The following is a 23,636-nucleotide window of genomic DNA, read 5'->3' on the forward strand; positions in this document are numbered from 1 at the left end:
AATTACACATTAGCTTTATTAATATTATTATTATTACATCCTCACATCAATTTTCAGAATACTAGCACAAGGAAAACACTTGCCTTGGTTTGTTAGACAGCGTTTACTATATTTCAGTTACAGTATTTCATTCAAAGCTTAGGGAAATCATGTGAATATATATATCTGTGTGTGTGTGTGTGTGTGTGTATCTGCACAAAAAGTGGGTCCACTTTAGTTTGCCCTATTTGATTAATGATTAATCTTCACAAGATAGGGGAACATTTCATTTTTGAATGGAAGTAGTTTGGATGTTTGACCCCACGAAATACAAGAAGTGTTGTATAGACAGTTTTATTTCATGCACAATGACGTGAACTGTTCATGGTGTCATTGGATGGATGGACCATGGAGGTGGGTGTCGGAGGAACATGAAACAGTTTGTTGTTGACAATGTGCAATATCTTTTTTGTGGCAGTGCACTCTTAACAAGCAGTACCTGGAATCTGGAGGGGCCAATGCCATGTCCACATTAAAACATATTATGAAGTATGTACTTTTTTGAAAAATACAAGTCTGGAAGTATGAAAGATAACAACCTGTTATTGAACACGGTGGAATTGATAGGCAAGGTTGCTGTTCTGGTATACTATATTTGCCATGTCCATATAAACTGGTAACATGACATAATATTTATTAAAACAGAACGTTCACTTAAAAAGATTACAGTGTACACTGTATAGTAGCCTACAATAAGGCACATGTATTTTCACACAAATGGTACTACACTTATCGTGGTACTCTTATGGTCTAAGGCCTTCAGCTAAAATTGAAATCTCACTGGGTATCAACACCATATTTCTATCAACTTGTACATGACGAGGTCCAAACAATAACAGTTTTCTCCTCAACATATAGCCACTCTGGGTCAAGATTTTTGAATGCTGATGGTTTTATGCCAGCAGTATATTTATTTGTTCTAGGGCTTGAGTAATGGAACATCCTACAAGACATTGAAAGCAGGCAAATTTATAACCATTCTGAACTTATTTAAGCGTTTACTGGGTTACAGACAAATATCAGCGGTGAACTTGTTGAGCAGTTTTTCTTTTGACAGATGGTGAAAAGTCAGTATCTTGTCTTGTTAGACTCTCAAAAGGCTATCAGTTCTGAGACTTCTAGGTTTGATAGCTACATGCACTCCCTGTATTGTGCACACACAAGGACAGATGCTACTCTGACGTACACAAGTCTGACTGTATAATCGCTCTTGGATCTTGTGTAACTTGTAATGCCCACCACTGTGTATGTATGTATGTATGTATGTATGTATGTATGTATGTATGTATGTATGTATGTATGTATGTATGTATGTATGTATGTATGTATGTGCACGTACGTATGTACGTTCAGACGTGTGTATGTGTGTGCATGCGTGTGCGGTTGCCATATCAGAATTGATTGCATTTTGAGAAACAGGCTACTCTAAGATAGACAATGAAACCATCAAATCAAGTTATTCCATCTACATTTTGTACATCACCACACACACTGATACTATATATGTTGTCCAAGCATTACGTAAACTCTGTAATCTTATAATAGGCTGTAATATCTGTGATACAATCATATGATCTACATTAACTCTTGGCAGAAAAGCAAATCATGAAGTGTCGAAATTAGATTATTCAGGATCATAATTTCAATATACAAATATGTCCACCAACAAATATCTAAAAAATACCAACACTTTGACATCCAAACATAACACAGAGTTATACCTACATACCTACTACCTTAACTTTAATCTGTACAGTCTTGTTCATCATATACACTTCCATCCTACACCTACAACGAAATCTAAAAACATACTCAAATATAATATTGTAAATCTGACTTTTTCATTCTTTTATAATCACAAAAATGAACTTCAAAATATTATTTCGTATTCTGGTAATATTCATGCCAGGAATATATTTCTGAAGATTGTATTCATACTCGTCTAACTTTTACCTGTACTGGTGAGGCAATTTGTGTAGGTTCTTGATGACGTAATGAATATGCAAATTAATGAATGTGATTTTTTTTGGACAATGAGGGCGCCAATCACATCAATTTACCATTGGAGAAAATAGCATACCAAAGATGACTCTTTTCACCAGAACATCAACAAGTTCATGTATAATTTTACACTCGTTTTCTTAACATTACTTTTCCCTCATGTGTCCTTTAGTATAAGTTGCAATTTGTCCAAAAATCACTTCATCAGGTATTTGTGACAAATTTTAAAGGCGACTCTAATTAATGCTGTCATTTCAGAGATATACAGTATGTAATTCATTCAGATACCAGAAATACACAGAATATTAACAGTAAAGAACCCAGTTATAGTTACGATGCTATTTAAAAGTTGATTACTCTGTTGTCAGTCCTTAACTGGTCACAGCGCCCTCTGTTGGCATAGCTGTGCGTACAGTGTCAATGTCAAAGTTCATCACTTTCATAAAACATCACACAAAATACTGATTCCTTCCCTGGGAAAACAGTGCTTGGAATCTATCTGTAGACTGACTGTTAAAGAAAGAATACCTTGAACCTTAATACAACATTGGTGTACCAATATGTTTGTTTGAGGGCGCTGTTCCACAAATGTTCAATGTACTTTTGAAATGAGAGGAAAAGTGGACAGTAATCGGAATATTTAACATACTGAATATCATGAGATAGATTTCATCAACTTTGCCTTTTACAAGTCACATACCTGGCATTAGAATTATAGTATTATAGTATATTATGTCTTCTATCTCTTAATATGAAACTAGTACAATGAAAATACACAGATCACCCAAAAATACATTTCTAGATTAAGTACACAAATAACAATTCTGAAAGGCCATCTTTCTGGCTCTCCGTTTGTTTCTCGCCCTCTTCATTCAAACATTGCCCTGTCCATATGTCAATTTCTCAACCCCCTCCTATTCCAACCCCAGTCTGCCCCCCCCCCCCCCAGCCCTTAATTCTTTCGGTCTTTCTGCCTCCCCTCGTCCATTACAACCTTGTAATTTGCCTGTATGCCCCCCCCCCCCACCAATTTTCTCATTCTTTTCATCCCGTTTACTCACAAGATCTTGTTCTTTTTGTGGAAGTGCCCAGTCGTTATTTGTAAGATACTAAAGTAAAATGATTCATTGCAATTCAAAAAATCCCATAATTTGCCTGAGTAAGAGGTCGACGAACTCCTGCTTATATGCCCTCACCAAATATTATATTAAAATATTGTACATTGCAATTTACATGTGATATAGAATTTGGGAATACCTGTATCAGCTACTTGTGTGTGTGTGTGTATATATGCAACAGAACGTGAACACTTGACCACTATGACATACTACCGTAGTCTAGTAATAGTTCAAGTGTTGTCAGAGACGGACAGTAAAACTGACAAGCTAATATTAACAGAACTGCCTATGGAATGACTTCAACATAACAGGAGACAAGATACAGTACAGCACAGGCAGTGCATTCTTCACAGTTATGATAATACCAGCTCTCTCACCTTACAGTTTACAGTTTTAGTATAGCTAATGAACCAGCATAGAATTCTTCTTCTGATTATTCTAAAAGCTCTGAAGTGAAAGAAACCTGAAGAAATTGAAGTATCATATAGTGTATTCAATTTCAAACATTTTACTGTGATTTATACACAGTTCTCCATAGAAACGGCATCTCCATGGAAACTGGTTACTATATGTTTGTCTATGCATATACATCCCTATTCAAACCAACTCAGAAAAACTCTATAGTTTACATAAAGCAATTGATAAGTATTGAGGAAAAGCTGTACTGCAAAGAAATCTGGAAAGACAACTAGGTCTGAAAAGTATTGCTTCTAGTTACAAAAGAATTGGAAGTCATTACTCAATCTATAGAGGGCGATATACAGGACTGATCACGGAGTGAGTGTGAGTTCGATACAACAATGTTTCTGGCTATGTGTGAGTTTATAAACAAACTCAATACGGTAATTGAACACAGAAACTATATTACCCTTGAAACTTAACCACTACAACTTAATCACATTTATATTCATTGAAAGATGATTGGAGAGGAGATAATGAAATTTGTTTTCATGTAAAAGCTGCAAAGTAGTCTCTCCATGAATGTGTTGTCATCAGTTAGCAAAACAACACACTAGAATAGATACTGATAAAAACAAGTATAACACACACATTTTCAATTTATTTTGAAATTATACATTTTTTTTTCAACTAACAGTCAATGTGATAGTACATTGATTTTTTTTATTTTTACAGATTCTGAGATACATGTTAAGTTTGGAGGTGGGGTCACACTGAAGACTCAAACTAAACAAATACAAAAATGTTGGAAAACTCCTTTCATGCATAGACATTTGGTTTCAAAAACAAAAGAAATTACAATTACAATGGTTGAGGGGGCTGGACTGGGCTTTGGAAAGTTGTCAATGGATTTCCCCTAAACAAAGCATTACTCACCTACTAGGCCAAACACACAATGGAAAATCACACTTGGTATGTGAAAAACAATGCATTTTGTATTGAAAGAAACTACCTACAATGATTTTCAATGCAGTGTTTGGTTTTTGTTTTGTCATGGGGGGGGAGGGGGGAGGAGTCAACTCCAGATGCAGCTGTGACAATCATTCAATATCCTCATTAGCATTCCACATCATGTTCACTATTGTGGATGACTTACACAGTCATCCCTGATCATAGCCCTCGTACAAACACGGTACCACTATTCCGATTATCTATTTGGATTGCCAATCTCACTTTTGCTTGTCATTTGTTGCTTCACATCAAAATTGAGAATTAAAAGCTGACAACAGTAGCATTACATAGTGTTTCATTATATAGTCTACAATACACAATGGCAGAGACAAAGCCACATCTAATAACATTTACTCAGCTCCTGCAGGTGTCCAAAATAAACATCTGAGTAGATTTTCCTTTTTTTTCTCTAACTCTCCATCTCTCTCGTTTTTTTTCTTTATACCCCTACATCTGACCCCTGATCTGAATAACCTTGTGTCATGTCAGTTAACGTAATATCTTTAGATTACATAAAATTCATCATGACGGCCATTTTGAAATTTCGCAAACTGCTGTCATTCTCTCTCCTAAATGCAAGATTTATAAGAAAAGCTGATCCTCATGGCAACAAACACATCATTCTTGCCTGTTTTGGTCAAAAAGAAGTTACAAATTCAGTGAAAAGTACAGAAAATACGAAAAAATTTGGCTCCTCATTTTTGGAGGGAGTAAGATTGACACTAATCAAATTCAAACAACAAACCAGCACGCAAGTGTATAAAAAAATATCCTTATTCAAATTATTTACAATTCACAAGAAAAGTGTCAAAGCTATTGATAATAATTGTTTTTATTTTGTTTTTAAAAACTTTGCATTTGGAAGAAATTGTACATGATTGCAGGTTTTCAGAGGTTCTACTCCTACAAATGTTTATGGTTTCCATGGCAACAGCCGTTTGGATGAAGTTTGTCAATATTGTCATGGTTATCTTTTCATTACATCTACTGTTTTCTGTTCTACAGGGATCATTCCTCTGAAAAATACAACCAAATATGTTATCACAGATTTGCATATAATTTGCATACTGTATGTTGACCAGTTAAATGACTGACAAAAATATCTTATTTTTCTGTGAACTTTTGGAACATTTCGAAAATTTTAAAGACACTGGTCTTGTTAAGTCAATTTATATGAAATATGGACAAAAATTAAAAAAAAAAAAATCAGTTTTTTTTTATTCACATCTGCACATCTAAACTACCCATACATTTTGTACATTTACCCAGGAGTGGGAAATCAAACAAAGAATTTTTTTACCATGCACGCTGCATATCATGATTTCTGTATGAAAATCATTATTTTTTTTCACCAACATGTTTTTCTGTGACTTTTCACTTTGCTGTTTGTATACGCCTTTCGAATCCAAAACAGACAAGAGGTTTATATTCGTGACACATCAAGATCTACTTTAGATATAAATTGGCATAGACAATATTTTCAGAGACTTTGTGAATGAAACCGATCTATACAATTTTGATCAAATGTTAAAAATTTCAGAGTTGTTTCTGTCATTAATAATCAGTGTATTTATAAATGTAATGACTACCCGAGAATAGACAGAAATTTCCATTATTTCTGAGAAAAGAAAGTTCAGTTTTCTCATATTACAATTTAACATAGTCAGAATTTACATTTTGTCAGACGGCTATATTTGGTAAACAGTGTTTCCACAAAAGTGATTCTTGCTTGAGCAACTTTAAAAGGAAAAGGAGGATTGAAACACAACTTTTTCAGTTGATGAAATTATGACTGTTACCATGGAAACAAATAATGTCAAAGTGGCCATATGGATGAGGATCAGGTAATTACTTTGGATTTTAACAATTTTATCATGGCTTTCTACATAAAAAATCAATGTGTAAACAACATATGCCAAGTCCTTGTTTGTAACTCAATAAATTACAAAAGATTGATAAAAGTGCAAATGTTTGTTATACGTACAATAACAAACATTTTTACACATATTTAGCCTTTTTCACATTGATTGTTCAAGTAGGACGCTATGATAAAATTGTTACATAAATGAAAAATCCAAAATAAATGCCAAATCTTCGTCCACATGGCCACTTGACAGCACTAGTAACTCAAAAAGAAGCTTTATAGGGAACACTGTTTGATACCTAGTACCAGAGTAGCAGAAAATGGTTGAAAGATTCCATTTCTGGCACTCCGTATTTTATCCTTCGTTTCAGACACTGCGTTTACAACAGATTGTTCAAATCCAAAACGACAACATAGTTTGATCTAATACTACATCTTTGTCTAGCTACGGTATTAATCTTTGTCTAGCTACGGTATTAATGTTCTTCTGTATAGCTTTTGGGTGGGTCACCTGTATTTAAACTTGTTTTCTCTGTTGCGTCATCTTTCTGTTCTGTTGATGCTGGAGTTTCCTCTGCAGCTGCTGGTGGTGGTGGGGGCATTGCAATAGCTGTAGGCTGACTTGTGATTGCTTCCCCTGCATTTTCTGATGAGGGCGACGTATCCTCAAGATCATCTGTTTTCAGGTTGACCTCATCCTCCTCACCAGGTTCGTAGGGCTTCAGCTTACCGCAACAGAAACAACAACAGCAACAACAGCAGCAGCAGAAGTAGCAGCACGTTAGTATACCCCACGTGATGAAACAGCACTGTAATATAAGATTTATAGCAACATATGAGTTTTTTTGGATAATCAATACAATACAATACAATACACAGAATTGAAGTTTGTCTTTTCCATTTTACAAGTGTGCAAAGTTGATGTGTCAATTTATCAGTTGGAAAATAAGCAATTGAAGCCATTAAAATCATCAGAACCATGTTTTTATCAGAAGTCTGTTTTGTGAAAGAATTATAGTAATGCTTAAAAAATTTTATGTGAGTGGGCAAAGGATCCTGCTGTGCGTGTGTTGTGTGTCTGTTATTATCAGTCTAGAATTAACATCTGTCTATCTTTATGTCAAAATATGTAATGTTCCATGAGTGACACACCAAGCCAACACAATTTCTACTGTATTTGAAATTTATACTTACCTTAAAGAGTGGACTATGAACCATAAAGTAAGCTTTCACATTTTCTTCTCCTATCTGTTCAGCTACATATAATCCCATAGAGCCATACTGATCATAGATTTCTCTTTTCGTCTCATCACTCAGTACACTATTTGCATGGTTGATTTCTTTGAACTAGGCAAAGGGTGCAAATTCATTTAGTAAAATCTACCAGAGGTCAGAGGTCAATGTACTTAATTGGACCACTCTCAAATTACTGTTATTAAAGCTGCACTGGCTATAACTGGAACATTATTGGAAACTGTTTTATAAGCTGTAACGACTTCCTAATAATATTGTACACCTTTCACAGTATTAAATCACTTGCGGGAAAAAGTATTTATGCACCTGTACACATTATATGGTACAGTAAATCCAATCAAATTGATTTTTGGGTCTGCACCCTAAAAGTCATTGGCCCAACGCGATCATGATTTTAACTTGTTGCTGTATTGCTTTTGGATAAAATCGACCTCTAATTGTCATGCACAATTTCTAAATATAGGTATTTGAACAATTTTCAGTGAATTTTCACCTATAAAAAGTGATGTGCATATGTACCTATTTACCATGTCACCTTTGTGTGGCCATCGCATGTCAGAGATATGGCTGTGTATGGTCAGACAAATGAAACCCATGGTAATAGCCTGATTCCCAAATACTGCCTGTGGGAGGGTGGGGGCGAATAAACTCATCAACAACTTACCTTTTCTGTAGCATCTGGGTTGTCTGGATTTTTATCTGGATGCCATTTAAGTGCAAGCTGCAAGACAAAATGAAATATGTTAGTCTACTTTGTTGGGTGATAAAAGTCTAACCCTATGACCCATCAATTGTGGAGTCATGATGGGCGAATGGTTATAGTGGCAAGCTTTGAATCTGCAGGTTGCAGGTTCGAGCCCCATTGATGCCGTTTGTGTCTGAGGGGCTAAAGTCCTTAGGCAAGATTTGAACCATGATTGTGCCTTGATCAATCCAGCTGTATAATTGGGGACCTGGTAGGATAGCGGTTGCAATGTGAATGCTTTAATCCTATGCATGCTTAGAGACTGCAATTGATTGTATGCTCCCCCAGGGAGTTCAGGAAATAAAGGACTGTTGTGTCGCTAAAGATCAGTGCCAGGGGTAATAATTGTAAAGCACTTTGAGTAGAGTGGGAAAGTACAAAAACCAACATTGTTATTAATTATTATTATTATTATTATTATTATTATTATTATTATTATTATTATTATTATTATTACTATTATTATTATTATTATTATTATTATATTTGCAATGTTAACCATCTTTCTCTAGTTATGACAAAATGTATAAGTGCTGAATGAGCATTTATGATTTACCCCAAAACATACACATATCATATTCTACAACTGATGACACCAGACCATGGACAAACAGAACATGTTACAAACCGGGCAAGTAAACAACTGAATTGGATTAATAACACTTGGCACAGCATGTTGGAAGTACAGAGACTTGTATTACATTCCATCATTTGGTAAAAACAGTTTTATGACCACTTTACATAATAGTTCACATTCACAAACAAATCAGAATTTCCCCTGGCATTTCATGCACACATAAAAAGGGTATAAAACTGATCTTATCAAACCGTGAAATGTAATACAAGTCTCTGCTGTTCCAACATCCTGAGCCAAGTGTTATCAATCAAATTCTATTGATTACTTTCTCTGTTTGTACCAGGTTCCATTCATCCATGGTCTGATGTCAGCAGTTGTAATAACCTCGACAAACGTAATGCGTTCTAATAATACTTATTATGTAATGACCACTGTAAACAAGTAATGTATATGCATTTTTATGTCATTGTCATATTAATAGAAATATAACAATCTGAGACTGAAGTGTAAGTGTGACAGTTCTTTTGAAATTGTTCGTGACGGGTATCTCATTAGTCATGTCTCAAAGGAGAGAATTCCATTTAAATGTAATTGTTTTATAGTAGAAAATGGCTGATACTTGACATTGGGAGTGGAAAATGTGTGCAACCTGAAGAGAGTACTGCTTGTAATTTTGCAATCATTGAAAGTTGTAGAGAAGTGTGAAGTGCTGTCAACATCTACACATTGGATAGTTTTCTTATATTAATATATAGCTTCTGAACAGTTCAAGTACAGTTCACTTTTCGTTTCAAGTAAAGTTCACTTTTCATTTCAAGTACAGTTCACTTTTCATTTCAAGTAAGGTTCACTTTACATTTCAACTACAGTTCACTTTTCATTCATGTTAGTTTCTTTTTTGTTTCCTGTTTAGTGTATAGCACTTTTTATCATTATATGAAACTTAAAAAAAAAAATTAAAACTCCACTTCTCTGAAAAAAATAATTATTTATTGTCTTAATTTATAGACAATATGACAATGTTGACCTTGTGATCATGTCTAACTAATATTCCACAGTCAAGTCGAATTTTGTTTTAGATTTCAGAAGTTCTTCTGTGAGACACCCAAACATGAAATGATATTATTTTCAATTTAGCTGTAAGTATTAAAGACCTGTGAACACCCAACTCAATCACACAGTGTGACAGGAAGTACCGAGTATAGCAGGGGTCAAGTACTGACCGGCAATATGTAAGGTTGATAGCTATGTCACTGTGTGATATATCATATTACAAGTTACTTCCTCACTACAAAGTGATACTAGAATGACGTCCTGAAATACTGTACATCCAATATATGTAACTGATATGAAGTTCTGTATTCATTTATCAAGCCTCACTTGTCTGTTCTTTTTTTTTTTTTTACTAATTGAAGTTATTTACATTTCAGAAAGGGGATATTCCTTCCTCATTTGTCATATTTATTTCACAGCATTTTGTCCTTCTCTATCTTGTAACTAGTTATTTCAATTTTACACAGCAAGTAGTCTCAATAAGCTGTGATATACATGTACCTAATTATCAAATGTTGTAGCGGTGTGCCCTCCAAGCCCATTTCAGTGTTGCAGCCAAAGGTTTTTTTTGGGGTCATTTGACACACATACATTTTCCGGACCTGACCCAAAATTTTGGAAGTGATGGGTCATAGATGACCCACACTAACATTGCATGCAAATATGTTTAGCAACATGACCACGCCTATAGCAACAGCCAAATGATCGCATATATTGCATAGATAACTAAACAGGGTTGGATAGGCAACTGCATAATCATTCAGCAACTATCTAGCATGGATCAGCATGTGGGTAAATATTTTTACAAACTGTATAGTTGTGCTACAATGCCATTGGTGCTTTTTTTTATAATGTCCCAAAAAAATGTATGGCCCAGAAAAATGAAAGTCTCGGGATATTACGTCCAACTCTTTCAAAAGGCTGGCTGCAACACTGCCATTTGATGTGTGTACTACAATGCACAAATAACAGTGTTTTAAATTATATATAATTTCCATATTCCTGTGGCCATTTAAATTTCAAATTTCACCCACTCAGTTTGAAATTATACAGTAAATCATAAGTGGTGATTATAATGATAATGGAGGTATAGATAATGATGTCTGCAATCATTGAGTACAAAAATGACAGGAATGTCCCATTATCATTGTAGGTGGTTTGAGCCTTGTTGCCACCATTTGCTGCTGAATGCCAAACGTTTTTGGACAAGATTTGAACCATGGTTGTACCCCTGTCAACCAAACTGAATAAATGGGATAGGACTGAGGTTGTTTCTGAACAATTCAATCTTACATGCTTACAGAGTCTGCAATGGATTATTTGCACCACAAGAAGTTATTGCCCTATTCAAGTCTGTTGTGTTGATATAGGTCTATGCAAGGGGTAGTAATTGTACAGTGGAATGACCTCAACATATGGAAGCTTTCCACTTTAGATTGCCACATGATTGTGGAGTCATGATGGGTGAATGGTTAGAGTGGCCGGCTAGGAATCTGCAGGTTGCAGATTTGACCGCCATCGCTGTCACTTGTTTCTGAATGGCTAAAGTCCCTGGGCAAGATTTGAACCATGATTGTGCCTCTGTCAACCCCCAGCTATATAATTAGGAACCTGATAGGATAGCGGTTGCAATGTGAATGATGTAATCCTATCCACTTATAGAGGCTGCATTGGATTGTATACTCATCAGGGAGTTGATGAAGTTAAAAGAAAGGGGGCGTTGTGCCACTATGGATCCATGCCAGGGGTAATTGATAATTGTAAAGCGCTTTGGGCACAATGTAGGAAAGTGCTATATTTAAACAAAAAAACACTATTGTTATTATCACTAGTATGTTATCTTACCTTCCTATATGCCCTTTTAATCTCATCTGGTTCAGCACCTTTTTGTAATCCTAACAGCTGATACAGTGACTCTCCAGAGGTGCTAATAAAATAAAAACACACAAAAACAATTACATTAGTACACTACATGTGTGATTGTAAATTATAAGTTTATATATGTTTAAACATCAAACTATAAAATACTCATGAAACTGACATGTATTGTAGTACAAAACATAGTAAAACCACAGGACTCTTCTTTATGGCACCGTCTGAGACAAACTATTCCTTGGGTCAGTTGAAAACTATGGCTATGCTCTGTTTAATGAGAATGAAACATTACAGGATCTGATTACTAACTATTATTTACTATATTTCAATAATGATAGCACAACCAGAAGTTGAACTTCCATATTGTATATTACTTGCAATAGTGAGAGTAACGTTTTGCCTGATCACATTACATGTAATTCAAAGGTAATGTATCGTTAGCTTGTGTTTCAAACCAGAAACTACTGCGAGATGTTACAGCGACGATAAGATAGCATGTTAGATATAGAATCATCGGTCATAAACCACGTCCTCTATTATGGCATTGTCCAATGCACATCATCAAGAGCCTGTGGCTTCATTCACGTAAAAAATTGTTATTTATGAATGGATAATTTAGTCACGTTGTAGATCAACACAACAACCAATCAGATTGTCTGACACATAGCACATCATACCCAGGCACGATACATTTGCGGTTTTTATATCAGCTCTTGTTTGCAAGAATGATATCAAACAAGCAAACAGAACTTACTACCACATCACTAGAAAACAAAGAAATGGGTAATTTGAGAAAGTCTGTCAATCGGCAAAAGCAAAATGTTATTAACAGGTTATAGTGTGCCCTCTTACTGCTGTAAAACAGTTTCGTTTGCCACACAAAAATTGGCTTTCAGTTATCTGTGTGGTGATGCACAAGAAAAGTCATCATTTTGACCCACGACCCACTAAAAAAATGTTATCTTTTATTAGAGAACACACTACAAGTTATGTCACTTTTGGGGTTAATATGTTTTTAGAAGTGAATAGTGTGTGTGTGTGTGTTTGTGTGTGTGTGTGTGTGTGTGTGTGTGTGTGTGTGTGTGTGTGCGCGCGCGCTCAATATACATATGTAGCTAGAGTGGTGTAAATAACACAGTATCAAGCAAGATACACAGGAGCCATTACACAAAAGTTTTTGAAAATACAAATTATGTACTTGGTACATCTGTCATACTTTCCCTTGCATAACACATGATGTGCACATGTACATTTCACAAGTTACATTTGTGCGGTCCTGTTGTACATGCTGCATGTTGTATTACTAAGGTGTGGTCCACCAAATATGGCAATCTCTTAGTACCTGCAATCATGTACAAAGTTACATGACTCACACAGGAGGGGTTCCAAAACATGTTAATACAAATATCTCTAGCTAACGAGTACACCATTTCTATGTAGCAGGTATCTGATTTGACATTCGTTCAAGTTTCAAACTCGAATACATACACATTGGCAAGCATTTCAGGTTCTACCCTGGGGGTATGGCAGTAGTACTCTCACCTCACTTGGCTCTTCTCAAACTCATGATCACTATCAAGGGCCATTGCCAGTTATATCCAGAGCACACGAAATATCCCAAACTAATCCAATCTTCTGAACTCAGTTCTTATCCAAACTCAGCTTGCCATGTTTTTGATTTTTATCATGGACTTTGAAAATCTAGACAGTGAGTGTCCATATTGGTTTTTAAATAATGAAAATCTATTGTGATAAATGAATGGATGTCCATGGACATGTCTGAATAGGATACATGCATACAAACACTGGTTTATTATGATTTATGAATATTCATGATATTGCTTATCTATAAATAGAATATCATTTCATGTAACCAAAACATATATGATATTGTCAAATCCATGTCAATTTCACTAAGTTTTACTGGAATTAACAATTGATGAAGTTATTTGTAATTTTGACACATAAGACAGCTATGACTGATTGATATTGAAACAAAATTACCATAATTAGTCTAAATCAGGTGTTATTTTGATGTGCAAAATATTAATACTGCAAAAAAAAAATGTTTGGAAAATTTCCTACAAACTCGAAATTTTAACATCCTTGAAAATACTACACTAAAGTGCGAATGAAAGCCTATAATGTGGTAGCAAAAACTGGGCTCCGATGAATACTGAATGTTTGGTTACAGGATGCTATATGTTCCATGTATTCAGTATTCCAGTAAAATATCCATGTGTGTATAATGTTAGCTGATACATTCTTTTTTAAGATATCATAAACTCTCAAGTTATTTTGTCTACAACTTAACCTCACAACCAGTCTAATCATAGTAACTCTCCACTAGGGAAATCACAAGTCTGACACTGATTCAATGCAATCTACCTCTGTCGGTGAATACATAAAATCTCTCTGCCTGCCTTCCCCAGGTACTTTACCAGGGGTCACTTTCCCCACTCATATTATAGGACAAGATACTGACAAATCTATGCTAATTTTAGAACAATACTCTTCTCTCTATTTATAACAGGGTTCCAAATCATTTATTGAAAAATATGTCTCTGATCTCAAACGCAGCAGATAGCTGTAATCTGGCATTGTATGAATGGTCATGTGATCAATGCTCAAGAAATCACATCTCACATCAAAATATGCATTTATGAATGCTTTGAGCGAATACCTTATCAGTGATATATGTGATAACCAAACATTCTACTAGTCTCTCACAGTCTCGTCTCTGTATTACAATGTAATAGTATTATTTATGTTCCTGTTTGTTCAGTTCATTTTGGCCCTATAGTTGATTCTTTATTTGTAATGTGCGATGGAACCACACTCGACTAGCAAAAAGCTATTTTTTGGACTACAAAACTGCCAATTCTGTTTTGTTTATAATTACAGTATAATTGTGCTACTACTGATGTACGTTGTGACTTTGAAACTGGCAATAAATGAATGAATGAATGAATGAATGAAAATCGCTTTCTGTACATGTTTCTCATCAGACACCCTAGATTTGGACTCATCTGTATATAAAGCTAATAATTCAATCAATTATATTATCCCTTTTAAATAACATGCAAGTCTTTCTCAATAAATAGATTTTGAAAGAATGCAAACTGTTTTAACATGCTAACAGAATACATGTAGTCTACATTACATATATATTTTTGTACATATTACACGAATTCCCTGGTTGTAGTCTATTGAAAATCAATGAGCTGAATATCCAGCATAATAATAATGTAAATCCAATTAGGGTCTTTTGAAATTGAATGAATGAATGAATGGGGTGGCTCTACTACAAGACCACCCTTACGAGATTCTGGAGAAACATATCAGAAATCACTCGCACCGAATCTGTTTCCCAAAGCAATGCATTCTGGGGAATACTTCACATCTAATATGGCAATCTGAATGATCCAGGTTCCTTCCCGACAGGTTTGCTTGTCTTGAGTGACTGATACATGTTTCTTATTATAAAAAGAATGGGTCTTGTAAGGTTTTTCATGCCTTGGAAGAAATATATTGTGTGACTTGAGATTATGTTTCCCCTGACTGTCATCTGAGTGGTCTTGTAGCAGCACCCCAAGCGGCGAGACTCTGGGAGAATCTAACACTATTCTGAAGACTTGGGTCGTACAGTTCTACTCAAGAGCATTATTCTGAAGGAGACTGTACCATCGTCAGCTCTGACTGATCAAAACATTCTTTTGAATAGGATCGTGCAATTGTTGACTATGAATGACAGAAAGTGTTATTGTAAAGAGGATCATTAGCTGTGGGTATGAATGATCAAAAGTGTTATTCTTAAAATGATCATGTCATCTTCCGCTATGACATATTAAAAGCATTATCCTGCCTGAAGAGAATCACTAACAACAAATGGCCAAAAGTGTCAATCTATTGATTATTAAAGTTGGAATAACCATAAAGCTATTAAATAATTTTCAGTACAAGTATTTAGAATCAATTAATTTGATTTAATATGTTATGTGTAAAGGATTTCATTTCACTTTTGTGGACATACTCCAATCCTGGATCAATAAAGTAAATATACTTAGAAGTAATGATTATATAACAAACGTACAATGTATGTATGTATGTATGTATGTATGTATGTATGTATGTATGTATGTATGTATGTATGTATGTGTTTGTGTGTATGTATGTATGTATGTATGTATGTACATGTATGTGTTTGTGTGTATGTATGTATGTATGTATGTATGTATGTGTTTGTGTGTATGTATGTATGTATGTATGTATGTATGTATGTATGTATGTATGTATGTATGTATGTATGTATGTATGTATGTGTTTGTGTGTATGTATGTATGTATGTATGTATGTGTTTGTGTGTATGTATGTATGTATGTATGTATGTATGTATGTGTTTGTGTGTATGTATGTATGTATGTATGTATGTATGTATGTGTGTGTGTGTGTATGTATGTATGTATGTATGTACAATGTATGTATGTATGTATGTATGTATGTATGTATGTATGTATGTATGTGTGTATGTATGTATGTATGTATGTATGTATGTATGTATGTATGTATGTGTTTGTGTGTATGTATGTATGTATGTATGTATGTATGTGTTTGTGTGTATGTATGTATGTATGTATGTATGTATGTGTTTGTGTGTATGTATGTATGTATGTATGTATGTATGTATGTATGTATGTATGTATGTATGTATGTATGTATGTGTTTGTGTGTATGTATGTATGTATGTATGTATGTATGTATGTGTTTGTGTGTATGTATGTATGTATGTATGTATGTGTTTGTGTGTATGTATGTATGTATGTATGTATGTATGTATGTATGTGTGTGTGTGTGTGTGTATGTATGTATGTATGTATGTACAATGTATGTATGTATGTATGTATGTATGTATGTATGTATGTATGTATGTATGTATGTATGTATGTGTGTGTGTATGTATGTATGTATGTATGTATGTATGTGTGTGTATGTATGTATGTATGTATGTATGTATGTATGTATGTATGTATGTATGTATGTATGTATGTATGTATGTATGTATGTATGTTGCTTTAAATTATAGAAATATCTATTAACAGTTGGCAAGTGTATGTTAAGTCATGTAACATGTTATTCTAGTCTAAGAAGACATGCATAATTTATCTAATTATGTGCCAGCAAGAGTACACATAATTTGTAAAAATAAATGAATATATCATACAGTGGGCAAAGTTATATTTACAGTGCTTGATGTACAATTTACAATGATAATGTAAATTGCTTTTATACAATAATAAAATTAAGCGTCTAAACATTTCTGACTCTGTCTATCTCTGTCTTTCTGTCCAGCCATCCATCCACCTGTCAGTCTGTCTGTCTGTCTGTCTGTCTCTCCACCCTTCCATCCATCCACCTGTCAGTCAGTCTGTCTGTCAGTCTGTCAGTCTGTCTGTCTATCTCTGTCTGGCTGGCTGGCTGGCTGGCTGGCTGGCTGTTGGTCTGTCCATCCATCCATCAGCCCATCCAGCCATCGAATATCAGTCTCTGTCTGTCTGTCTGTCTGTCTGTCTGTCTGTCTGTCTGTCTGTCTGTCTGTCTGTCTGTTGGTCTGTTCATCTAGCTATTGGGGATATCTGTTTGACTCTGTCTGTATGTCCATTCATTCATCCATCTGTCTGTCTGTCAATTAATTTGTATGTCACTGTGTGGTCTGTTTGTCTGTCTGTCCATTTTGTCTGCAAGTTCTCTTGAGACCAGGTTACAGCTTCAGACTTGTGACAGCTACCCTGCATTGTCGGCTATCAAACTGATGCTATCAGTAACAGTGTACACAGTGAGCTAAAATGATACTGCCTGGTAGTACATCGTTGTAGACATCAACTGTATACAGCTGAGCCATCCATCATGTTGGCCATAAATATCTCATGTATCTCCTGCCATCTGTTTTACATAGGTGTTTATTGTATACTTAGATATATGCTACCAAAGTAATTTCTTCCGATAGGAACATTCAAAATATTTTCCTGGCAAGTGAGGTGGCACAAAAAAAAAAATTACCGGTATGTGTTTCCGATAACATGGCCTCAGAAAATAGGGTAGGTATTTAGGACAGAAATATCACTTAAAAGTACAATATCATTATCACGTACAGGCACTTTACAACACATATATATATATATCATAACTGTTATATGATGCATAAGCCAAGTTACTGTCTTTGAACAGAAAATATGGATTATATACCCTGGTCATTCTACATCATGACAACCTGTGTCTACATCACTGGTTCTGCAGTGCATTCAGCCAGATAATACTTGTGACCCAAAGTTCTGTGATAAGGCCCCTTAGGCCATTTGTTATTTCCTTGACTGAACAAAGAAAAAATATTGGGGAATAATATCTAATTATACCATGCACAAGCCAAGATATTGTGTTTGAACAGAAAATATGGATTATATACCCTGGTCGTCCTACATGTACATCTTTCACGACAACACATGTCTATGAAATATGCTTGAGGAGGTATAAATATATTATTCCCCATTATATTTTTCTTCATTCAGCTGGGAAATACTTGTGACATAAGGGTTTGTCACTACTTGTTTATCAACTCGTAGTGACAAGGCCCCTTAGGCCACTCATATTTTCCTTGGCCAAACAAGCAAAAATATTAGGGAATAATATCTAATAATTAATAGCTTACTACTGTCATCATAATCATTTCAGTTCTGATTTTATCACAATTATTTCTGTTGTCTTCTTAATTATGAACAAGAACAGATTCCTAATGAAAACACTTTCACCTATACAGACTTTCTTTTTTATCATCTGCAATCGGTAAAAGGTCACTCAAACTAGAGTGCCCAGACACGCCTTTCCAGAGGAAATCAAAATGTCTTGATACTAAAATATAGCATAGTCTTTTTATTAGTAATTCCTGTCAAACGCTACACAACAATTGAAATAAACAATCTATAGTAAATAACACATTTGGTACCTTTGTACATCATACCATTCGTTGTACACAACAGCTGTCCACCTACACCCACGCTTATAATATATGTGTTCACCTAACATGAAACATTTCTAGTGCACTGTCATTTATATATATCCTTCTGTCATACAGTACTTTTAAGTGTTTTGGAAATTTTGCAGGTACTGTATGTACCACACGATACATGATATATAATACATGTATGCAGAGACTTCATATGTTGTGTTTGGTGGTACACCTACATACCTTTGGTACAAAGTTATTCAATATTGATTTCAATCAGACAAATTATGAACTATCATATCACAAATGTCTGCAGCACTGTGTTTGAATTATACTATATACACACTGAAAAATATACAGCTGGTATTGATTCTCATTTGCCAAGGTTTAGATAATCTAGTCAATTGTTTATATGTAAAAATTTAATTAAATAATTTAATTAAATAATTTAATTTTATATATATAATGTGTGTCTCTCTGTCTGTCTGGCTTCAGCAAAGGACTTGATTAAATTTTATGTTACAAGTCATGTGATTTCAAAAGCCAATTTAATACTAGTAGATACCCCACGTACGCCACAAACACTTGCACTCGTGCATCATGGGGCTCTGTCATATTATCATGTTTGGCTTCAGCATTAGGAACAATGGACTTTTAACTTGATTTGGTTCATGTTACAAGTTGTATGATATCAAGAGCCAATCAAAGTTCTTTCATAATTATTTCAATATATTCAACATCATGGTGAATTCATAGTACTTTTATCATCCAGACATAATTGGGGACTCATTGGAGGTAAGATTGATGTAGAGTGTCACAAATTAAACCAATTATATGCCATAAATTTTACAGAAGCAGTTATGAGAATGTTAAATTTACAGCAAAATTGCCCATAAAATATAAGCCGACATGTCATTGAAAACACTTAAATCTAAAACCCCCTCCCACACCCACACCAACATCCACATCCATCTCTGTGACCAAAAAGGTTCACATGCCAAAATTCACCTATTCCCTTCTGTCACTAAAATTTTCTACATCCCTGCATACTTGTTTAGCCTTACAGTTAGACAGTAGAATCAATACTTGAACAGTCTCTCCATTTATTAGAAAATACTCCGGGATATGACACGTAACTATAGAGCTCAAATTAATAGCTGATGTTATCCTGAAATTAATCATTCTAAATGACTGCAACACTGACTGAAGTTAAATGATAATTATATTTTCTCATTTATTCTACGAGATTTCAAATCAAACACTGTTCACCTCATGTACAAACTTATATTCTGGTTATAACACAAGGGATAAAACTCTGATTGTTATTATCAAGTTTGTCATGATGGGGTATCAGTTTACAATCACAAAATATCGCTTATCAGCTCAGCTACATATACCTCAACCTCCCCCTCCCACCTCCCCCACCCAATCCCCCCCCCTTCCACGTCATACCTATCCACATCATTGTTCATCATACTGTTTTAACATAGACTAAAGGACTTGACTTCTTTTAGCAAACCCAATTTTTTCCAATCTAAAGGCCATGTCTCCCCATTGGTTTGTTTAATTGTAGTTGAACGGAATGTAGTTCGCATGACAAGCTCATATTTTTGTGTTATCAATATCCAAGTTTCCAACAAATACAAACACAAATCAATACGCAATATTTACAATTCCTGTCAAGATTTTCAATAAATCTAATCCCCCCCCCCCCTCCTCCCATTTAATTTTTTGTTTTCATTTTTTGAATTTACTGTCACGATTTCATTCTAAAACAACAGTCAACTATATGCAAATGGTAGGTTGAAGCCTTGGTAGATTTCTGTTTTGTTTACAAAGATGATTAAAATCGGTCACTCATAAACAATCATGTGATATTTGTAATGTTTTACAAGTTACCACTAAGGTGTGTCCAGCAACTGAAACATGTGAACACACTTCTTACCACTGAAACATTGGCCTTAACGTGATCAGCTGTTTATATCTCAAACACTTCACACACATCAAGTTATTATAAACTTCCAACAAACCACACAACTATTTAGAAATAATAACTTGATAGTAAATTCAAGACAACCGTCTACACTATCAATCTCAAAGTCCATCATAAGATATTCTGTATTTGGGTATAAAATGACCTTGCAACACACAAATACCAGCATTTACCATACGTTAATGATTTATTAATTATCAGTCAATGAATACATCAAGTGTTCCAACACTGACCCATATACTTCAATTTGTTAACATTTACTGTGTTATTATAATATAAACAGTTTATAAATATATTTTATGATTATTTTAGATTATTTTATTTGGTTATCCAAGTTCTTGTTGTTTTTGATTGTTTGCATTCTCCTAAAGTTGATTTGAAAGTATGTACTATATGAGTTCACCTGTCAGTGTTTGTTTGTATGTATGTATGTATGTATGTATGTATGTATGTATGTATGTATGTATGTATGTATGTATGTATGTATGTATGTATGTATGTATGTATGTATGTACAGTATGTATGTATGTATGTATGTATGTATGTATGTATGTATGTATGTATGTATGTATGTATGTAGTGTAGGTAAGTTTGCATATCTGTGTGCACTGTTCACAAATGTTTAAATGTATGTGTGTCAACGTGTTCATAAATATTTGTATATCCCTTCCCAGGTCAAGTTCTTGTAAAAGCTGGATAATGGCAGGATGTGTTTTTGGGAGTGGTAAGCAGGTAAAATCTTCCGAGGGTTCCCATGCATTTTGTATCATTTTACCTGGGGTTCCCAAGCAAAATTAACATATACTCTATAGGGAAAAACTGCAATTTTTACCCTTTCTGTTACTGGACTTCCCCAAATTTAGCAAAATACTGCTCTGTATGTGTGTGTGTGTGTGTGTGTGTGTGTGTGTGTGTGTGTGTGTGTGTGTGTGTGTGTGTGTGTGTGTGTGTGTGTGTGTGTGTGTGTGTGTGTGTGTGCGTGCGTGCGTGTGCGTGTATGTACAAGTGTGTCTCATTATTGTGTGATGCACTGTATGGGTATGTGTTTACAGCAGTACTTAACCATAACTAGTAAGATATCTACCTATATTACATTATACCTAAAACTAGTAAGATATCTACCTACATTACATTATACCTAAAACTAGTAAGATATCTACCTATATTACATTATACCTAAAACTAGTAAGATATCTACCTACATTACATTACATTATACCTAAAACTAGTAAGATATCTACCTATATTACATTATATTATACCTAAAACTAGTAAGATATATACCTACATTACATTACATTATACCTAAAACTAGTAAGATATCTACCTACATTACATTATACCTAAAACTAGTAAGATATCTACCTATATTACATTATATTATACCTAAAACTAGTAAGATATATACTTACATTACATTATACCTAAAACTAGTAAGATATCTACCTATATTACATTATATTATACCTAAAACTAGTAAGATATCTACCTACATTACATTATACCTAAAACTAGTAAGATATCTACCTATATTACATTATACCTAAAACTAGTAAGATATCTACCTATATTACATTATATTATACCTAAAACTAGTAAGATATCTACCTATATTACATTATACCTAAAACTAGTAAGATATCTACCTATATTACATTATATTATACCTAAAACTAGTAAGATATCTACCTATATTACATTATACCTAAAACTAGTAAGATATCTACCTATATTACATTACATTATACCTAAAACTAGTAAGATATCTACCTACATTACATTATAACGAAAACTAGTAAGATATCTACCTACATTACATTATACCTAAAACTAGTAAGATATCTACCTATATTACATTACATTATACCTATATCATCACTTAGACTATTCCTTAAAGTATGTCTTGCATATCTGAAATATTATTTATTACATCAATTACTTAAAACTACATGAATAAGATTTTATCACGTTTCCGTTAAAATAAGCCATAAAAATTCCTACAATGATTCAGCTTTTGTACTATACAACCCATAATGTACATGACACACATAAGGTACATACATATAGACAGACTGGGTGAGCCTAATTGATTAATTAATCACTTTTCTTGAAAAGGTCTGGGAGACACATTAACATCATTCCAAACAAATACTTGAAATAGCAAATCACTAGTATATAGTAACCTCTCTCTCTCCTACCAAGGATTCTTTCATATAAATTTACCTATTTAAATTTACTTGATTGATCAATAGCAGTGTAACGTTATAATGTGTGATTTTTGGTTGTATACACTATATATAGACTGGGTGCATTCAGCTGTCACAACCTACATGTAATACTCTTAAATTTGACAAACTGACAACATAATTGTAATTGATACTTTTACAGACTACATGTTAGTAGAACGGAAATGACTTGAGTCACTGTCAACCAACAATACTGGTAACACATGTACATGTATATAAATAAAATAGAATGAGCTATGTAATATCGACTGGGTTCACGGTTACATCTATGGATAAAATTATTAAGAATTTCTACTCAAAAAAAATTTCTCTTCAGGAGAAATATTTTTGCTGACATCAACCCCTTAGCAGTACACTCCTGATATTGCTAATGAGACATTAGACAAAATTTGAGAATCAGATTCCAAAAAATTAATATTCTTTGTTGACTTTGCTCTGTAAGTAAGAATTCATATTCATAGACG

The 23,636-nt window shown here is 34.2% G+C and overlaps 1 protein-coding gene across 2 annotated transcripts in view; it reads right to left on the minus strand.

Moving 5' to 3' along the window:
* Positions 1-3,066: 3,066 nt before the first annotated feature.
* The window catches only part of LOC144433941 (dnaJ homolog subfamily C member 5-like), a 28,067-nt gene continuing 7,497 nt past the window's right edge, over positions 3,067-23,636 (minus strand). Inside the window, exons 2-6 of one of the 2 annotated variants that reach the window (XM_078122352.1) lie at positions 11,907-11,988; positions 8,351-8,407; positions 7,627-7,779; positions 6,944-7,241; positions 3,067-5,584 (exon numbers count right to left, since the gene is read on the minus strand). In XM_078122352.1, the coding sequence (XP_077978478.1) occupies positions 5,577-5,584; positions 6,944-7,241; positions 7,627-7,779; positions 8,351-8,407; positions 11,907-11,988 (598 nt within the window). In that variant the 3' untranslated portion in view covers positions 3,067-5,576. Of the gene's footprint in view, positions 7,242-7,626; positions 7,780-8,350; positions 8,408-11,906; positions 11,989-23,636 lie in introns of both variants that reach the window. The other variant, XM_078122351.1, reaches the window with a different exon arrangement.

The sequence above is a fragment of the Glandiceps talaboti genome, chromosome 4, assembly GCF_964340395.1.
Source record: "Glandiceps talaboti chromosome 4, keGlaTala1.1, whole genome shotgun sequence".
In the NCBI taxonomy this organism is placed as follows: Eukaryota; Metazoa; Hemichordata; class Enteropneusta; family Spengelidae; genus Glandiceps; species Glandiceps talaboti.